General features: G+C 39.8%; 2 protein-coding genes across 2 annotated transcripts; one reads left to right on the forward strand and one right to left on the reverse strand.

Moving 5' to 3' along the window:
• The first annotated feature begins 29 nt into the window (after positions 1-29).
• LOC111320694 (excitatory amino acid transporter) lies at positions 30-5,639 on the forward strand. Its single transcript, XM_022923369.2, has 7 exons — positions 30-505; positions 888-930; positions 1,396-1,727; positions 2,143-2,376; positions 2,950-3,144; positions 3,623-3,754; positions 4,192-5,639. Exons 1-7 carry the CDS (start codon positions 30-32, stop codon positions 4,340-4,342), a joined length of 1,563 nt encoding a protein of 520 aa, XP_022779104.2. The 3' UTR covers positions 4,343-5,639.
• On the reverse strand, positions 4,808-18,469 carry LOC111320695 (excitatory amino acid transporter 1). Its single transcript, XM_088726781.1, has 8 exons — positions 18,221-18,469; positions 14,982-15,482; positions 13,172-13,214; positions 11,046-11,386; positions 9,443-9,676; positions 7,570-7,764; positions 6,677-6,811; positions 4,808-6,240 (listed from the first exon to the last, which is right to left on the reverse strand). Exons 1-8 carry the CDS (start codon positions 18,241-18,243, stop codon positions 6,057-6,059), a joined length of 1,656 nt encoding a protein of 551 aa, XP_088582907.1. The 5' UTR covers positions 18,244-18,469; the 3' UTR covers positions 4,808-6,056.
• Between the last annotated feature and the right edge of the window lie 220 nt (positions 18,470-18,689).

Here is an 18,689-nt window from a genome sequence, read left to right on the forward strand (position 1 = left end):
GACGTCTTGCACAATAATATTCACATAAAATGGCTTGTAAGTCACTTTTCAGTATATGCAATGAGAGACGCTGTAAGGGTTGCCTATCAAACCTGAAGCAGAACCTTCTTCTGGCCTTACTGGTGGTTGGAGCAGTCATTGGATTTTCAATCGGAGCAATAATCAATGGCCCCGTGAATCGCATCATCGACCCTGAGAAGAAGGCCACTGTCATCATGCTCATTGGATTTCCTGGAGAATTGTTCATGAACATGTTGAAGATGATTATTCTACCTCTGATCGTTGCCAGTGTGATAACAGCCGTATCAACTCTGAATCCTGAAGTGGCGGGAAGAATCGGTCGACGCGCTCTCATCTATTACTTGGGAACACTGGTGCTAGCCGCTCTTCTGGGGTTGGCTCTCGTGATGGCAATCCGTCCTGGTTTAAGCGACGAACCTGGCGAGCAAAAGGATGTAAAAGAAGTAAAGTACAGGAACTTAGATTCGCTTCTTGATATGATAAGGTAATTACAGTATTTATTGCGTACTTTGGAGGGTTTATTGGCTGACAAGTCATTCTCTTGCTTTCTTTGAATCGTATCGTAAACATATTTATGCATAATCCACTTTTTTGTGATTGGTTTTATTTGCATATCATGAATCTCATAGTGGTTGAAGAGCTATTTTAAGGCAGCCAAGGAGTCAGGCGTGCGTGACTGACATCTCCTAAAGTAAAATTCCCTGCGGAGAGTCATGCGATTTCAAGCTCTTGTTTTGTTGCCTATGTCCTGCCGGCTATTGCGTGACAATAAAACCAACTGGAATGTAATATTTTTCCTTTAAATTAAGGGAGGGAAATCAATAATGAAAAGAAACCTCTTAGTCTTGATTATGATTGATTTCTAGGAACTGTTTCCCCAGTAACTTAGTGGAAGCAGCCATAAGCAAGGTGGGTAATGTGATTTGTTCCCCCAGAGTCTGATCGACCTAAATTTTCAAACCCTCTAAATCGTCCTCGCGTTTAGTTTCTTACATAAGCCTTATATTCCTGATAACAAACAGTATTCCCTTAGCGTTTTCGAAGATCTGGGAATACCTTGATATAACTCAAACTGTGTTCCGAAATTTGCTCATGTGCACTTCCTTTTTTCTCCACGAAAACATCCAACACGTGTGTCACTTACACATGACATAACACCTAAGAGGCCAGATAACGTGAGTATCAAGTAGTTGCCTCTGAGGAAGCGGGGGGCTGGGGTCAATATAACATTACAAAGCTTTCCGAAATCCTCCGCACCCCCTCCCCACACATATGTCACTTAGGCTATACCTTACGCCACACGTGGAGGGAATGAATTTTATTTTGATTATCGAAGTAAAATGAATTTCAGTTTCCTATTTTCTTTGTTAATAGAAAAAGACAAGGTACATTACGGTATCTGCTAAATCAAAGACTTACAATGTCACAAGTGATTCCATTCACCTCGAGACTGGCGAGGAAATTATCGGTGTCCATAGCAATGGCACCATAAATATCACCACCATAGGGAGAAAGATCTTCACGGGCTCGGACACCGTACCTGCGGGGGTAATGACCTCGGGAGGAATGAATATCATTGGTCTGATTGTGTTTTCCATCGTGCTTGGTATTGTCCTTGCGAGGTTGCGTGAGAGAGGAAGACCGCTGGTTGAATTTTTCTTGACATTGAACGAGGCTATAATGATAATCGTTCTTTTTGAAATGTGGTGAGTGACAAGAATTGAACTTAAGGGTGTGGATCACAGGGGTCCAATGGTGCAAATGTGATTCCTATTTGGCTTACATTGTCAAGGATGGAATTTTTCGTGTCAAACAGTCCGGTTTGCTCAAAAATTCAATTAGAGATTTTTTTTTTTATTTTGTTCTTCTCCGGGGCGTAGAAAACATTCAAATACGCTGCAATAAGGGGATAATTAAGAGCCAGTAATACGATCCGCGAGAGGGGTCCTGGGAAATGCAACTCTAGAAAATGTTCCGGTTAACGCGCTGCAACAGTGCTTACTTGAGTGGTCAAGTGGCTCGCTGATCCATTTGTTTTCTTAAAAACGTATAGCTGTTGGTAGATTTTTGTACATACATCTCAAAGAGAATTTTTTTTTTTTTCGTTTTGTTGCATCAAAGGCTGGCTCCAATTGGTGTGTGTAGCTTGGTAGCGTCTCGTGTTGGTGGAATGAAGGATGTCTTAGGTGCAATAGAAAAGTTAGTGTTTTACATGTTGACAGTCATTTGTGGCCAGCTGATCCACTCTCTGATTGTGTTGCCACTCGTCTTCTTCATTTTCACTCGGAAGAATCCTTATGTGTTCATGAAAGGTCTGACAGAGGCCTTAATGACTGCGTTCGGCATCGCTTCCAGGTGTGTACGAAAGATCGTTTTTACTGTTTTATCAAGGAAATATAAGAATCATCACTTATTGTTTTTGCCTCCAGTTAGACACCTTTAATGGGTCTATTTTCGTTTCAAAACTGCTTTCTGCTGTCAACCCTTATAAAGAATATCTTATTGTGACTTAAAACACAAAGCACAGTGCGTTTGTAAGGGAGCTTGAAACGATTCTACTCCATCACAGGTATTGCCTTGCTCAGCAGTCACTTAACTCCCAGTGACAGTTTACTGGAATCCACCCACATAGACTCATGGGTAAAGTAAAACTCTGTGAAAGCAAACTGAGAGTCAACTGCCAATAATATGATCGCAGTGTCTCGGCCTTGATTCTAGCCCAGACCTCTCGATCGGGACTACAGCGCAGTAGGTTAGGGGAAGGGTAGGCGCGCAGTAGCTCAGTAACTGATATGAACTGATCCATGACTGCTTACCGATACCATATACCCATTTGTGTGGGAGATACAACAATTGTGGTATTATCCGGTGACAATTCACCAACCACCATCAGCACATGTCTTACTTGTCACTCTGTTTTGTTTTCAGTGCAGCCACACTACCAACAACTATCCGCTGTGTGGAGGAAAACAACGGCATCGATTCACGTATCAGTCGCTTCATGTTACCTCTTGGCGCAACCCTCAACATGGATGGCCTGGCTCTCTCTCGTGTGGTAGTAACCATCTTTGTTGCTCAACTAAACGAGATCTCCCTTAGCCCTGGAAGAATTGCTGTTGTCTGGTAAGAGACGATGGCACTACTTTTGCTATTTTGACCCAATTCGATCTGGAACAGTGGACAAGAATAGCCACCCAGTGGATGTCCATTGTTAAATCATTATTTATTTATTTTATTTATTTATTTATTTATCTTTCACCATTGTAAACCTTGGTGGTTACTACTTGTACGATTACTTTTTATAGCTCTACCGCCCTATTCTTCACGCCTTTCATTCTACTTTTTTTTTTTTTGCTTCTTTTCTTTTCTTTTCTACTAACTAGTAAGTTTGTAGAGAATTTGATAACTGTATTTAAGAAATTGGAATGCAGATGCAGATTTCGACACAATTTTTCCCCGATTACTGATCACTATTTGCTCAATATCATTTGAATGGTACTTACATTAATCTTCCGTCATTACGTTTACAAAAAAATAAGTTATTTTGAGGTAAAAACATCTAGAAGTTTGATAATTGCAATTTTACCATTTTCTTTTGCAGCTTAATTGCAATCGCTGCTTCTATTGGCGCCGCAGGGATACCAGGATCAGGAATCATGATCATTATTGTTCTCCAAGCCGTCAATCTTCCACTGCACGACTTTGGCATCATTATGGCTATTGAATGGATGCTGTGAGTACTGATAAAGTGTTAATGTAAACTAGTGAGATATATCGCGAGCCCACAACTACCTTGGAGTGACTACCATCTAATTTCTCCTTACAATATCACACTTGAATCACACTTAAAGGTCATGGGAATGAAGAAAATGGTCAGCGACTAAAGGCGCTCTTGATTGTTAAACAGATTCTCTTTGTCAGCACCTTAGGAAATGTATAGAGAACAGTATGGAGAATATACACACCTATGTTGGGGGTCTACCCACGAAGGACTAGTATTTCACACGCAGTAGGAGTGCGAATGCCATTAGCTGCATGACGCCACTAACACCGAGGTAACCCAGTTGACTTGGTCTCATAGCTGAAGGGCAATAGGAGGAGCTATACGCAGGAATAGCCTTTAGTGTCATGTTCCTCTTGTCTATACCAATCGTTACTTACGTCTTTCAGGGATCGCTGCATCACAACTGTCAACGTCCTTGGGGACGCTATGGGTACTGGAATCGTGGCACACCTCTCACGCGACGACTTGAAGCTAAAGAGAGAAAACGACAAGGACAGAACAGCTTCGCAGGGATTAATGATGACGGGTGAATCGTGATTTCTCTCACCTGTAGCAGTGTAGTAATATACCTCGAATTGGAGATGGCTAGTGGCGAATATTTATCGAACCGCAAAGCGACGAAGTAATTATCTATTGATAGCTACCAACACTATGTTGAATAGTTGTTTTAGTATATACAAACACAGTAAGGTAATAAGGCACAAAACAATGTTTTTAATTCACTTATTCCTTCTGCTCGGAACAGAATAGTGTAAGTATCCAATCGGAGCGCGCTTTCAACGCTATCCCACTGTTTTAGTAGATACTAAATACCTCTGGTAAAGATGTAGGTTCGGGACGCAAAGTTGAAGTCGATAGAACAAAACTGAATATAATGGAAGGTGACCGTGGGCTGGTGGCTTTACCATCTAAAAATTCCAATTTTTTTAAACTGGATATTAGCTACGCAGGCTACAACGACTCGTACACGGCTACACGACACGAATAACAACTGAAACTATCTCATAGCAGAGCTGTTTTACCTTTAATGACTTCATTGAATTCTTAACAAAGCGCTACAATATAAAAACTATAACACAACTAAACCGAAAGCCGTAACACTTGATAGGAACCCTTTCTACTCCTGTACCATTTAACACCTTTTAAGACTGGATGTACTAACCTTAAGGTAAACAAGTTCTAAGCTATATGCAACTTTCGTATGGTTATTGCAAAAAATGTAATCTAAGTATATAGGAGACATATAAATGAATATAACATAAAGACGTGCAGCTTTTCGTAGGTTGAAAATACATTCGTATCAAGGTCAGTAACTACCCCTCCCCTAACCCTACAAAAGTCAACTGACAAGAGGGGGAGGGTAGGTATGCAATTGCTCAGAAACGGAAAATGATCCGAAGAGTTTCAGTTTTCCAAAGAGAGGGAATTAAGAACCAAATAATCCATGACCACCCTTAAAAGAAAGAGACGATGTAAGGGTAAGACTGACAAATCAATGTAGGCCGTACTCCTTGGACAATCTCTACTAAGTTAGTTTGGGATCACTGCCCCTTTGGAAGATTGTGTGAAGATGCAGAAATGATCAATTTGAACGATTTCAACATTTTCTTAAGAAGTTACATTATGCATCCATAACATGATTTTCTTAGTTTTCCTTTAAAAAACCAGAAGAATGTATACACCTCACATCCATGAAGCGACTTAAAAAAAGGTATCAGTTTATATCATTGACAACGTTCACTACAGTCAGCGGCTAACTTCCTACATTAGTAAAATATTAAAGATAACGTGACGTAGCTCGACCAAGAGAATAAAGAACAAAACTGTCATCTTATAGCAACAGGAGATCATGGTAAAAATAATTCATATTTGTTTCCTTGAGGGCGCGAGAAAACGACCGATGGAAAAAAAAAAAAAAAACGTTAGGTCCTCCACGAGAAATCGAACACCAACCCTTAGGATTTCGCGGTAAGAAAGCTCTGCCACTGAGCTATAGAGAAAAATCGTAAGCGAGCTTACGATTTTTCCTAGGCGTTAACTAAAAGTTGTTTTATGAAAGACTTTGAAACATCAAAGGCGGTATTTACCAAAATATCCCGTTGAAGCCATACTACTTTTTATATCTATCACACGATTGATATGTTAAAACCATAGGTTCTTCTTCGTGTTACATAACCAAACATGATAAAAAGCATGCAATTACAAGTATCTACGCAATTAGTTGACTAACATCATCCGACAACAGACTAGATTACAAAGAAGAGGTGACCACGACTTGATCGGGGTCATCCAGTTTCAACCCGTTACTAAGAGGGGCGTGGTCATCCATCCTGCCATTAACATCATACTTGAGCAGATCCTCACGTGACAGATGCTCCACAACACCAGCGCCGATTGAGTCACCCAAGACATTAACCGTTGTACGGAATCGATCCCTACGGAATGAAAACAGCATAGCTCTCATCACTGTTAATTCACAATAATTTGTTTTGTGTTTTTTTTTTTTTTAATCAATTACAGAGCATTTCACTGAGTAACTTGCGAACTCTGAGCTTTTCGATTTTGTCTCACCCAGTTGTCAATCACAACTGTAATGGAACTCTAAAGGCAGAAAACCTAAAAATTTTGGATCGACACCCTCCGATCGCAACTTGCGAACAGGGCCTTTGGGAGCCTTTGAAAGCCTTTAAATATCACATGTTTCCTCAGCGATTTGATACTGGCTCTAAGTCATTCTTCATTCACAATAATCACTACGCAAATGAAAAACTTGTAAATTTGTTTTGTTATCTCGTCAAGTCCCACGTAGGTTCGCAAAAGCATTCTGGACTAGAAAAAGCCTTTATCAAAACGAAAAGACTTGTCACTCACAGGAACCAATCGACAGCCATGATGAGTCCAATGTCATCCAGCGGCAGCCCAACAGCTTGCAAAACAATGATGGTGGTAATTGAGCCTGCTGAAGGAATGCCAGCGGCACCAATTGCTATCGCTGTTGCTGTAAGACTGAATGAAAATGAGAATTTTAGCAGAAGTTATCGCTCTTAGCGGTTTTGACATGTACAGCACAGAGAGGGTGTTCAGAGAAATTATCTTACTTCCTTGGGCGAGTTGTAAAACAGACAAAATTGTAGGAGTCCGGAGATCGCTCTGTCCTGTGTTCCATATACCTCTTTTACCTCCTTCTTAAATCCTTAACACCCTAACATCAGTATCCAAATTCTCCACACCCAGGGCCCGAAATTAGCACTCGCAAACTTGCGAAATGCGAGTGGTTTTTTGAAGTTGCGAGTCTAGAAAATATCCTCTAGCAAACATTTGCGAGTACCGGTATTTCTTTCCATTGATTTAGTTCTCAAAGGGAAAATGGCCCCATTGAAAAGTAGCTAGCGCGGTTCCTCCTTTTGTTAGTAAAAAAAAAATCCCACTAGCAAAACTTTGCTAGTGGATTAAAAAGTTAAGTTTGAGCCCTGACATCGTTCTCTTTATATTTCTTTAAGTGCTGACAAGGAGAATTTGTTTAACAACCAAAAACTTCTTTAGTTGGTGACCATTTCCTTTATTCTCGTGGGCCTGTTTGATTCGAGGGTTGACGCCATAGTGAGAAATAAGATGCTAGTCACCCTTAGGAGTTAAAAGTTAAGTAAAATATATCGTTGGAAATGATTTTGTCGAATGCCACAATGTACCTCCCCCCCCCCCCCCCATCTGTCGGAAGAAAGCATTACACTGCTCACTTAAGTAATAAAAGTGACGTCCCTTACCAAATGGCGACTATTTTTCCTCCTGACAAATCATAGTCGTTCAGTTGAGCAATAAAGATGGCAGCGATAGCCTCATACAGAGCTGCGCCATCCATATTCACCGTCGCACCCAGCGGCAACACAAACTTGCTTATGCGCGGGTCCACTTTATTGTTTTCTTCAAGGCAGCGTATGGTGGTGGGCAGTGTTGCAGCGCTGAAGGAAAAAAATAAACCGTGAAGGTTCATATTGCTGCGATTACCAATGGAATGTGAAAGTTAAACCGGGACTTAATTTAGCTTTGCTCAATGATGGCTCTAAAAAACCGGCGCACCTTTCCAAGCAAACAATGGGAAAACAAAACCAATCCCGACACGATCAAACAATTTCACGTTTCAGGTAGATTGATGTTTTTCCTTTGAATTCTGATTGGCTTCACGAAATTTTTCCTCCGTAGTGATTGGCCGTTGGCGATACTCAAACGAGATGCGTTTTAATAATAATAATAATAATAACAATAATAATAAACTTTATTATACACAGAATTCAATAAGTTGTCCCTTATTTACATACCCCACCCATCCCACCCCAGGGGCGGACATCCATCACACAGTAATCTCGTGCGTGGGAAATTAAAGTCTCCTACCCCTAAACCCTGCAGGAGACGAGACCTCCATTTATTCGTCCCTAACCGAGAAAACTAGAATATCTAACCATTTCTTGATGTTATAGAAAGGTAGCATATTCTTCTCAATTATTTTAAGACCTCGAGTGTTGGTCCGGTCGGGGCTCGAACCCTCAACCTCCCGCACAACAGTCTAGCGCTCTATCCACTGAGCTAACCGGGAGGCGGTTAGTAATGCTGAAGGTAGCTTGCTTGCAGGCGGTAGTTTGTCTTTTCAAGCGCAATATTCAGCGCGGTTAATATTCGGTCGCCATTTTAGCGGGTTAAAGATTTGTCACTCGTCCCAGATCCTCCACCCGTCCAATATGGCGACCGAACATTCGCCGCGCTGAGTCTCACGCTTCAAAACACAAACTACCGCCTGTAAACAGGCTATGCAGAAGGGAGAGGAAGAACTACAAGTACACGTGGCGTGGTTCAAATAGTTGATAACGCTAGTCTAATGAATAAATGAATATTCAATGAAAACCTTCGATTGAATTTATGTGTATTTGACAAAATAATTTTTCACACTTATGGCCATTTGTCAGTTGGATTGGTTATCAACGTGCACCTGTCGACCCAGCGGTCCTTAGAGGACAAGTGTATTTCTTTAGGACTGAAAATCAACTTTGTGCGTGCAGTGCAGTGTAAATTCTCGATTGAAAAGGTTGTCTTATTTTTACTAAACACATCTCAACATAAAGAGTTGGGACTTCAAATTACGTTCGTTATCAGGGGCAAGAATAGGGACCTTGAGAAACCACGACGGCGACGACAACGAGGACGTGGAAAAACAAGAGATCTAATTGGCAGAACAATAGCTCAGCACGTGCGTTTAGAAACTCTTTACATTTCTTAGCCGTCCCATGCAAAACAACAACGTAAAATCGCCAAAATTTGCGTCGTCTGCGAACCGCAACCGCGACGGCAAATTATTTTAATTTCCATTTGGAACTCAACGGCTACTTTATACGTCATGCTGAAGTTGAGCTGTGGCGCTCTATGAGACAGTTAGCTCCTGCAGCCATTTTTGAAATTCTAACTATGAGTGGAAATTCATTTTTTAATCGAAGTCTTCGTTGGCGTCGCCGTCGTGGTTTCTTAAGGTCCCTAATATTAACCCACGAGCCCTTTACCAATTATTTCAATGCCGGTGCGTTTGAATGAATGCACACATTGCGGACCACCATAATTCACTACTTCTAGTCGGTCAAATTTTCGACTAACCTCGAACTGATGCCAAATGCGGTCACGAAAGCATCTCTCATTTGATACATGAAAACAAAAGGATTGGTCCTCCGCACCGCAAGGAAAATGAGCGGGAGAATGATGAAAGCATGAATGGTAAGACCGACCATGACTGTCACGATGAACAAGGCCAGGCGTTTCAGTTCTTCTCCAATATCCTCCATGCTGGCAACTCGCTGAGCAATCAAGCTACAAATACCAATTGGTGCATACCTACGAAGAAAGACAGAAGTAGTTGAGGGTAAGCTTCTGTAGAGATTATGGTTCGTGAATCGTATCCTTGCCTTCTTTTCCTATGTCAGATGGGATCACTGTCAGTACCTGAGCAACTGCGCACCCACTCCTCCCCTAACACAACATTAACCCTCACTCGTCATCAGCTGACTGTTGTTAGGTTGGGGGGGGGGGGGTTAGTGCACAGTTGCTCTTATTACTGACATTAATCTGTCAAATGAGTGAGATTTTCATATCCATATATCCCAAATATCCCCCCCCCCCCCCAAAAAAAAAGAGAGAGGACCACCTCCGAAAATTTACGAAGACGTCACGACGGCGTTCGAAAATTGCCGAAGATGTTCCCCTTGGTTCTGATGGTTGCCGAATGTGGCAATGCGCAAACGCACCATCTTGCTTGAGGAGGTTGCCACCTTCAGCTTATCATTTAACACTCAAATGTGAATTATAAAGCGCCGTTCGCGTGAATTTTTGGCGTGGAAATTGAATAAAATTTTCACGTTAATGGTTAACTTAGTCTCGAGCCCAGATCTTCCATTGCAACATTCCAAACGGTTCCGTTACAACGTGATTATGGTCAAATAACTAACCACCAGTGTGGAATTGTGCAACATGCGTGTGAAACTATCTTGCCGATTAGCAAATGTCTGCCATATGCATATTCAATCCAATTAAATTTCGTTTTTAAACTCTTACAAATAGATGATGTAAAAAAATAATAATAAAAAATTCCTCTGTATTTCATTATAAGAATGATGAATGAGAAAAAAAAAAGGAAATCATGTAAATTAACAATTGTGATTAAAAACATTATAGAAGATAGAGAGTGAAAGAAAACAAAGGAAGAGAAATATTTTCAATACAATGTTGATTATGTCGTGTGGAGCACCTGAGTACAGAAGTTTATAAAAATTAAAAAGTACAGTGTACGTGACCCAGATGAACAACATGTAAATCAAGCAAAAGGAATACTGGTGTTAGTTTAGATGGTAATATGATTTTATTTATTTATTATTTATTTAACTTTATTTATACAAAGTAAAACATCAGGACTTTAAAGTAAATACTAGAATCGCATTAATTACATTGTCAAGATACTAATCTACTACTGATTAAATCTAATAACAACAAAATAAAAACAAGAACAAAGTGCCTGCTTTCCATGAATATTTAAACCAAATTGCATGAGAAATTATGTTATCAGTGATTAACAATTTACACGAAAAAAGGCATCACGGAAAGTCAAGACAGACAATATTTTGACATACAAACTTACAACTTTCTAAGATCAATCATCTACCTGTGTTTAAACTCAAAATGAGAAAACAAAAATTCAATTTCAACATACCACATGATAAGCGTCACCAAGATCATGACAGCATCATTGAGAGAGGAAAAGAAAGCAGTCAAAGGTTTGGCTCTTATACCCATCTTCCCGAGTACAACACCAAACACAATGGAGAACACAGCCAAACCAAGAATGTTCATGCCGCCGGTGGGGTTAGTTTTAACTCCAGCAAATATTGTTTTGGAAGATGGGTATATCTCTTTGGATATAGTGGTTATGTTCAGTGTTGCATTCACCATAATGACCTCAAAGATTTTCTCATTCTCTTCGAGTTTTGGGGAGGTACCAGTCACATTGCGGAATTCATACTTGCCAGGATCTGTTCTGTAGTAAGTCTTTTTCTGAGGAAATAATAAAAATAAAGAACATAATTAGCAACAATAGCTTTGTGTGAGTGTCCAAGTTCATGTACTTATTGTGACTTACAGGTCTGCTTTAAAAAAAACATCAGATAGAACATAAAAATGCCAACAGTTGGAAAACACATTGGACATCAATTGACTGCATGTGGCTTTTCACATGTAAAGACAAAGCTCAAAAAGGGCTCAAACCTCCAATAACCATTGTTTTGTTTATACTGTATGCAATGGGGCACCCCAAGTTTGGGTAGAGTGTGCTATTGGGGCCTGAAAAGCCTGTCCCCGTTAAAGAGCAAAATACTTTTTCCCCCACCTCCCTGCATAATTCAAATATTGTTGTTGATTTTGGCCTTGCAACCTTCTTCAGTCACAAGTAGCATATTCTGGTAGATTACCAGTACTTATAATTTGAATGCAAGTTGCCAATGCTCATGCTTGGATTTAAGATATTCAGTCCAGAAAAATGCCTTGTTAAAGAGATTTAATAATTAAATTGTACACAATACTGTTTAGCACTTAAGACCCCCCAAAGTCATACCCTGCTTGGCAACACATGCCCCTATAAGACCACTTAGGAAGTGATGATCGCTCTTTTGTTCAATGGCAGAGCTGCTTTTCAAATTTGTTTATGAGAAACCTCCCAAGTGCAGGTGTTACTCATGCACCCACCAGTTTATTCAAATGAATAAAGGCTGATAGTTTCTAAAGAAACTGTTTGGGGCTGCGTCGGTGGGGGTAACGAAATAATTTGAATATATCAACAAAGTTGAAATGGTAAAATGCCCACTGTTACGATTGTAAAAGCTGATGTTTCAAGCATTAGCCCTTCGTTGGAGCCCTTCGTCTTTCGCTCTGATGAAGGGCCAACACTCGAAACGTCAGCTTTTATAATCGTAATGGTGGCCAATTTACCATTTCAACTTTGTTGATATATTCAAATTATTCACTCAAATGAGTTCATCATACAATGGAGAATGTTGTATGTCACTGGAAACTGCTTGTTACAAGGTCAATTTACACTGAAAAGTGCTTGTAAAGCAGAGCAGTATGTAGTTTTGAAAGAGTTGCGAAGTGCATGTGCTCTACTAACTATTAATTTTGGTTGCGTGTCTGTGATGGACAAGGTTCTTATCAGCCTTTTGTTTGAAGTTAGAGTTGACTGCAACAAGCATACGTCAGCCAATCATGATTTGTCCAAGAGGAAGCATGGATGAATAGTTTTAGGAGCTGAGTTCTAAATCTTGAGGACCCTTGAGGTCAAATGCTCCAATCTTCCAATTCATTATAAATATTTACTCTTGGCTTGGTAGTCTCAAGTTTTTAAACTTAAAAAATCCTCGGCTGTGCATTGTGTATAGTTAATCATGTAACAGTGGGTCCAGAAGCATAACTGGCTTTGTAGGAATTGGTTTGAGTTTGAGTATCAATCTTTTGTTCATGTTTGAGTTAAAATGTAATTGTAAGAGAAACTTCATACAACTGCAAACAAATGACTTTCCAAGGTGAACAGTATGGTTATTCCTGAAGTCCCATATTCTCTGATCTCAAAATAGGCAAGATACCCACTAACAAAAGGGACAATGTAGTAGTGCTACAGCAATATAGTGGCAGAAGCTGTACAGTATTGAATTCCCAGATGAAATCCCATTTGGTAAAATGGTAAACCTAACAAAAGATGATCTCTAGGATGAAAGAAGATTTCCAGATCATGCACCTTCTCAGTAAGTGTTAACCCTGTTTGATTGATCTACTATACATTAAACCAACCTGACGAAATGTCGCCTCAACAAGGTTACTGGGAAAACAGCTCCTGGAAACATTTGATAATAATGAAATGCAAAAATAGCTCACAGTCTATCAATACAAGTATGACCGTAAACTGCAGCTTATAGGCCCTGGACTTATACAATTTCTTAAGGGATTTTTGGAGGGTTTATACACGGGGGGATATCTTTCTGAAGGAGCCGACAATGAATTGAAACAATAAAATGCTTTGAAATAATCTATAGAATTACTGATGAAAATAGGTTTTGTATTTCCTGGTTTTCAATCAACATATATAGTACAGAATCTAAACCAACAACACAATCAAAGCTGGAACATAACAAAAAACAGAAGTTCAGACCTCTCTCTTGAAGTCCTATTATCAAAATTTGAATAATACACTGTAAAGCTCCCAACCCTCAAAATAAGAAAAGCTTATCTTGGAAGGGGTGGGTGAGGGGTGGTGCTTATAATTGGATTTATTTCTTTGTTTACAGGTAGAAGGGCTTATAACCCAAGAGAAGGGGGGGTTTATAAGTGGGAGGGGGCTTATAAGGGGGGGTGGGGTGAGCTTATAAGCAGCAATTTATGGTTTTGTATAGCAAGCAAAAGAAATCCAACTTGCTTGCAATGAGTTTTTAAAACATGCATGTCAATGAAACCAAGCACGTTAAGGCATTTTTCATTGCTTTTATCTGAGTAAAATGCTACACCATCTTTGCTTTGAAATGAGAATACTGGTATTTATGAAATTGTTGACTGCAAACAATTTCCAGTTTTCATAAAAAAAAAAATACCCTCCATAATAAGACTTTATCAGACTGTTGTCTCTGAGTGAGTTTCAACTGACAATCTGTAGATATGTAGTTAGGGAAGGCAAACCAAAGAGCTCAGAGAAAACCCTCAAAACAAGAAGTCAAGAACCATGTTTGGTTAACTGGAGACTTGGTTTTAACATCATTTTTACATTAAAATTGTACCAGAGAAAAACTGCTTCTGATTGTAGTTCGTGAACGATCTGAGAGGACTTGGCAATGAAATCCGAAAAGGCATCGCAGATGCTTGATGTTTTTGTCTTTAGAATGCTACAAAGAACTTTGTCAACTATATCGCCTGATGACCCCCGCTGCCTTCTTTGTAGTAATAGTTTTCATCAAGAATTATTTCTGTTAAGCTCTAGAAATGGTTTTAAACAGTTCACAATCTGTAAGATTACGAATACACATTTCACCCAAGTGTACTGACTTATATAAAACTCGAATACTGCGATGAGTAGTAGTTAAAAGTAAAAATGTCACGTTTCATTTGCATGCATGACATAACCATTTCCTTTCGAGGTTAGTTTTGTTTATGAATAGATTCGTTTGTAATCACAATGTTCGTGTTGAGAAAAGAAATCGATCTCGAGCGATAATTCCTGATCATTTTCCCAATCCAAATGCCTTTAGAAAGCAGTGACTTTCGTAGCTGAGTCTTAAGCCTGAAACATACCTCCATTTCAGGACAAATATAATCAATGAGTTTTGCGAGACGCGTCGCGTACGAGTGAAACAATGTCCAATTTTACTTGCATGTACTTGCAACCAAGAAAGTCGAATTTCGCGGTTTATTTCATGAAAGGTCCACCGAAATGTTTACGATATTCTCGCCTAAAATGACCGAAAGAGTTCAATGTTTCCCGAGTCAACTCGTGGCTTTGGGCGGGAAAAATTAGGGAGCGTTCGATTGTATATTGTTAACATAAATTAAAATTAAATCAATGAGTTTCTTCACTCCTATATCTCAAAGGAATTTTTAAAATGATTTAACGCACCTGATTAAATCCAAAAAGGAGTCTCTGGTCGTGTAGGGATTCGGGTTTGATTTACTACCAGTTGGACTGTCAGTCTTCCCTGGCCTAATCGAGGAAACGAGGACCATGCCCAAGATGGCGGCGGACAAAGTTGTGGTAAGATAAAATAGCAACGCACGACGCCCGATCTTCCCGGTCGCTCTTGCATCAAGATGTGATACAGCAGTGATCAGACTGGCCACGATGAGTGGAAGGATAATAACTTGCAGCATATTCATGAGCAGTTCGCCGGGGAAGCCGATCAGCATGGTTGTTGTAGCTTTCGTCTCCGGATTCTCGATATCCTGCACGGTCGGGTTGATAACCGCCCCGATTAAAAAGCCAACTGCTGCTCCGATACCCAGCAAAACCACGAGTAGATTTCTCCTGATCACCCCACAAAATTTCTGGCAACACCGGCCGCAGCCGTTGTCTGAACTTCCAAAAGTCGTCGGCATTTCTTTTCCCTCTTCAGGCGTTTTGCTGTGTCAATGAAGAATGATGCGTTACACGTGAATGACCGGAAGTTTTTCATATGCAAATTATTTTAATTCCAAAATTTACATGATGAAAAGGTAAACACTCAGACATCAATCAAAGTTTAAAATGCCTCAAGTTTTGTCCAATAGGTAGGCCAAAGTTGCTAGAGCGAAAAGACACTAACCCTTTGAAATGGGGGAAAAAGAATAATAACAAAGGTAAACAAGAATGCGATAGACATCCCGTGACAGTCAAGCACGAAAGTGCAAGGTTGTCGTGAGCGGCAGAACTTAGAAATTTCACTCTTATTCAGATCGGATTGTTTCAGAAGTTATACTAATATGTTTTAGCAAGCAAGAGTAACGTAGAAAAATTTTTAAAAAGTTTCGATAACCTCGCGTTTTCTATTTTTGTTTTGCTTTGTATTTTCCGTGAAGACGCATATTGGTTTGTAATTTATGTTATTTTATGGAAACTTGACCTCAACTCAATCGAACAATCCAAACCTTCCTATCGATCGCTACAATACGAGATACGTGATATTATGCCACGGTATTAAGAACCATAACATTTAAGTGGGGGCCAGCCGTGACTCTTAAGCAAACGCACGTAAACAACAGCTCGTATTCATAAAAGTTTGCGTATAAATATCTTACCGATCCTAACATATTTTCACTTTGTTTTACTATGAACACTATAAATAAACTGACGGGCGGCTGTTAGATTCGCGGAAACGAACACATCCTAACTTTCTTAAATCTTTCTTAAAAGCGAAATAATACGAATAAAAGCCGAACTATACACTCTACTTTTTCAGTTAAAAGTCACAGCATTCACTAAACCTTCACGCCTGCCGCGTTCACAATGTTCACGTTGCGGTCAAAAACTACTCCGTAGATGCGTTTGGTACAACCCCTAAGCTATTCTAATCCTGATTCAGTTATACATCTCCCTTTCACCCATGCTGATTTGATATTAATCAGTGTTGGCGTAGTGGTGAGAGCGCTCGCCTTCCACCAATGTGTCCCGGGTTCGATTCCCGGACCCAGCGTCATAAGTGGATTGAGTTTGTTGGTTCTCTACTCTGCTCCGAGAGGTTTTTCTCCGGGTACTTCGGTTTTCCCCTCTCCTCTAAAACCATCATCATTTGAATTTATTTAATTTAGAGTTAATTTGGATTTACACACGACCCCACAAGCTGTTCAGCTTAAAACATTATCGTGTCTAAATAAAGGTGTTATTATTATATTTATTATTATTGTCTTGTTCAACCCTACGTGAATGCTCCGTAAATCAGAATTTGTTTACTTATAATTTTTTGTTTATTTCTACTTCTTCATTTGTCATTTGTTTAAATTTGTCAAGATACTTTGTTTTCTCAAATTCTGGTAACTTATCATCCATAACATGAGTGACTCAATAAACAAACAAAGGAAACGTTAGTTACGAGGACACATTCCGCAGGATTTCTTTTTTTTTTTTTTTTTTTTTTTCTTTATCAATTTTCTTCAGCCTCCCCCCTAGCCCCCTTATACTGTTAGCGACGACTGATCCCACCTCCCTTCCCCCTGAAAAACACGTGATTCGTCCAAAATCTTCTACCCACCCCCCCTCCCAAGCGTTAATAATCACAGGGTAACCCACGTCACACATCCATCAATACTTAAATTACTGCAAGTAAGCAGAACGCGCAACTCCAATGTAAACATTAATATGCTCCTATTTAACAACGATACTGGCGCAGAAGAAGTTTGAGGGGCAGTACATTAAGCAAAACTACTTGAAAGAAGAAGCGTTCAGGCCCTGCCCTGAAAAAAGAAACGAATGGGGTAGAGGCCAAAAATCCAGTTTTTACGGGTAGCTCATTGCTCTGGTGCGTAAACACTTCCCATAACAAGTTAGTTTCTGATGCCGTCTTGAATGAAGAGATCCTTTCAAGGGCTTTACAACATTTGATAAGGACGAATTGGTGAAAATGCTTTCGAAGCACCGTACCGAGTGCGAAACTACCCATATCTTGAAAATGGTATGTTCAATACTAGCTCGGTCGACAAATTTGAAAGGCGTTTCCAAACTGAAGGACGAGTTTGTGCCCATTGCAAAAAACTTTCTGAGTGTTGATCAGACGGGTCACAAACCCGGCAAGTTTGCTGATTTTAAAACGCTCATTTGAGCAATGCCAGTGTTTATTTTCTAACCGGTCCATGGTAAAAGTTAAGGGAAAAACGCGAAAGAGCCAGGTCAACTGTTATGCAGGTTGTATTTTGCTTTACGAGAGCAAATCTCAGTTCTAAGCGCTTTCAACGAAGAGAGTTTTTCGTAATTATTTGAAGCGACTCTCGCCTTCTGAAGGAGTCAGTCACAACAATGATCTAGAATAAAGACAAAGGACAGCTACTCTAAATTAATGATCACCAATGAATCAGTGAGACGCATCAAAGAAATCGTTGCACGGAATCATACCGAGGCCGTTTTTTTCCCCGACACATCAGGCTTTGAGTCGGCAACAGTTCTTTCTGGACTCTCATCCTCTGTAGTTCAACACAAATTCTTGTCATTGATTTCCAACGCTTGTTTTAAAATGCGCGCACGAGGTTATGTTTTCATTGTTTGTTAGGACACTCATCATTCTCTATGCACCAATGTTAATGCCTGTGGCGTTTTTACAAAATACCGCGATCGTTTTGCCGGTAGATGACAGTATCAATTCAAGTAAAAATAAAATGAGCGAAAGTGCTTACCTCTGGAACTCCAGTGAAGACATTTTTGTGTCGCTAGAATAATTATTTGCTATTGAAACCAACTCTATGGAAAAGATCAAGCTCAATTTCTCGAAAGGTCTCGCTGTCAGATTACAATCGGCGCATTTATGTAGCTTACGCTTTTAATGCTAATCAATTAGCCAATCAAGCGCAGGATTACTTCCAGCGCCATAATGATTTCTTTTATTTTCTTTAATTTTCTTTTTTCTTTGTTTAGCTTGAGTGGGCGACATGTGTGTTCGCCCAATTGCTGCGCGCTTCAAGCGCGTAGCAATCGCGTGAACACAGTTATCATAACTGAATTGGCGCGCCATGATGCAATATATAGTCAACATGAAGCCAAATGAACAGACGAAAAAAGTATTGAACCTTGCCTCGAAAATCATTCCCTCAAATTTCGAAGATTTTACGTGGGGCTTTGTGTAGTTAAGATTTGTTTATTTCAGTT

This window comes from Stylophora pistillata, chromosome 7 (assembly GCF_964205215.1).
Source record: "Stylophora pistillata chromosome 7, jaStyPist1.2, whole genome shotgun sequence".
Lineage (NCBI taxonomy): Eukaryota > Metazoa > Cnidaria > Anthozoa > Scleractinia > Pocilloporidae > Stylophora > Stylophora pistillata.

What these genes read in the sequence shown, in the direction of transcription:
- LOC111320694 (XM_022923369.2), top strand. Translation starts at nt 30, where the DNA reads ATGGCTTGTAAGTCACTTTTCAGTATATGCAATGAGAGACGCTGTAAG. An exon ending in GCGTTCGGCATCGCTTCCAG is followed by an intron (nt 2,377 to 2,949) that starts GTGTGTACGAAA and finishes TTTTGTTTTCAG; the next exon opens with TGCAGCCACACTACCAACAA. An exon ending in GGAAGAATTGCTGTTGTCTG is followed by an intron (nt 3,145 to 3,622) that starts GTAAGAGACGAT and finishes TTTCTTTTGCAG; the next exon opens with CTTAATTGCAATCGCTGCTT.
- LOC111320695 (XM_088726781.1), bottom strand. Translation starts at nt 18,243, where the DNA reads ATGTCTTCACTGGAGTTCCAGAG. An exon ending in TCTTCACTGGAGTTCCAGAG is followed by an intron (nt 15,483 to 18,220) that starts GTAAGCACTTTC and finishes TCATTGACACAG; the next exon opens with CAAAACGCCTGAAGAGGGAA. An exon ending in ATGGCTGTCGATTGGTTCCT is followed by an intron (nt 6,241 to 6,676) that starts GTGAGTGACAAG and finishes TTCATTCCGTAG; the next exon opens with GGATCGATTCCGTACAACGG.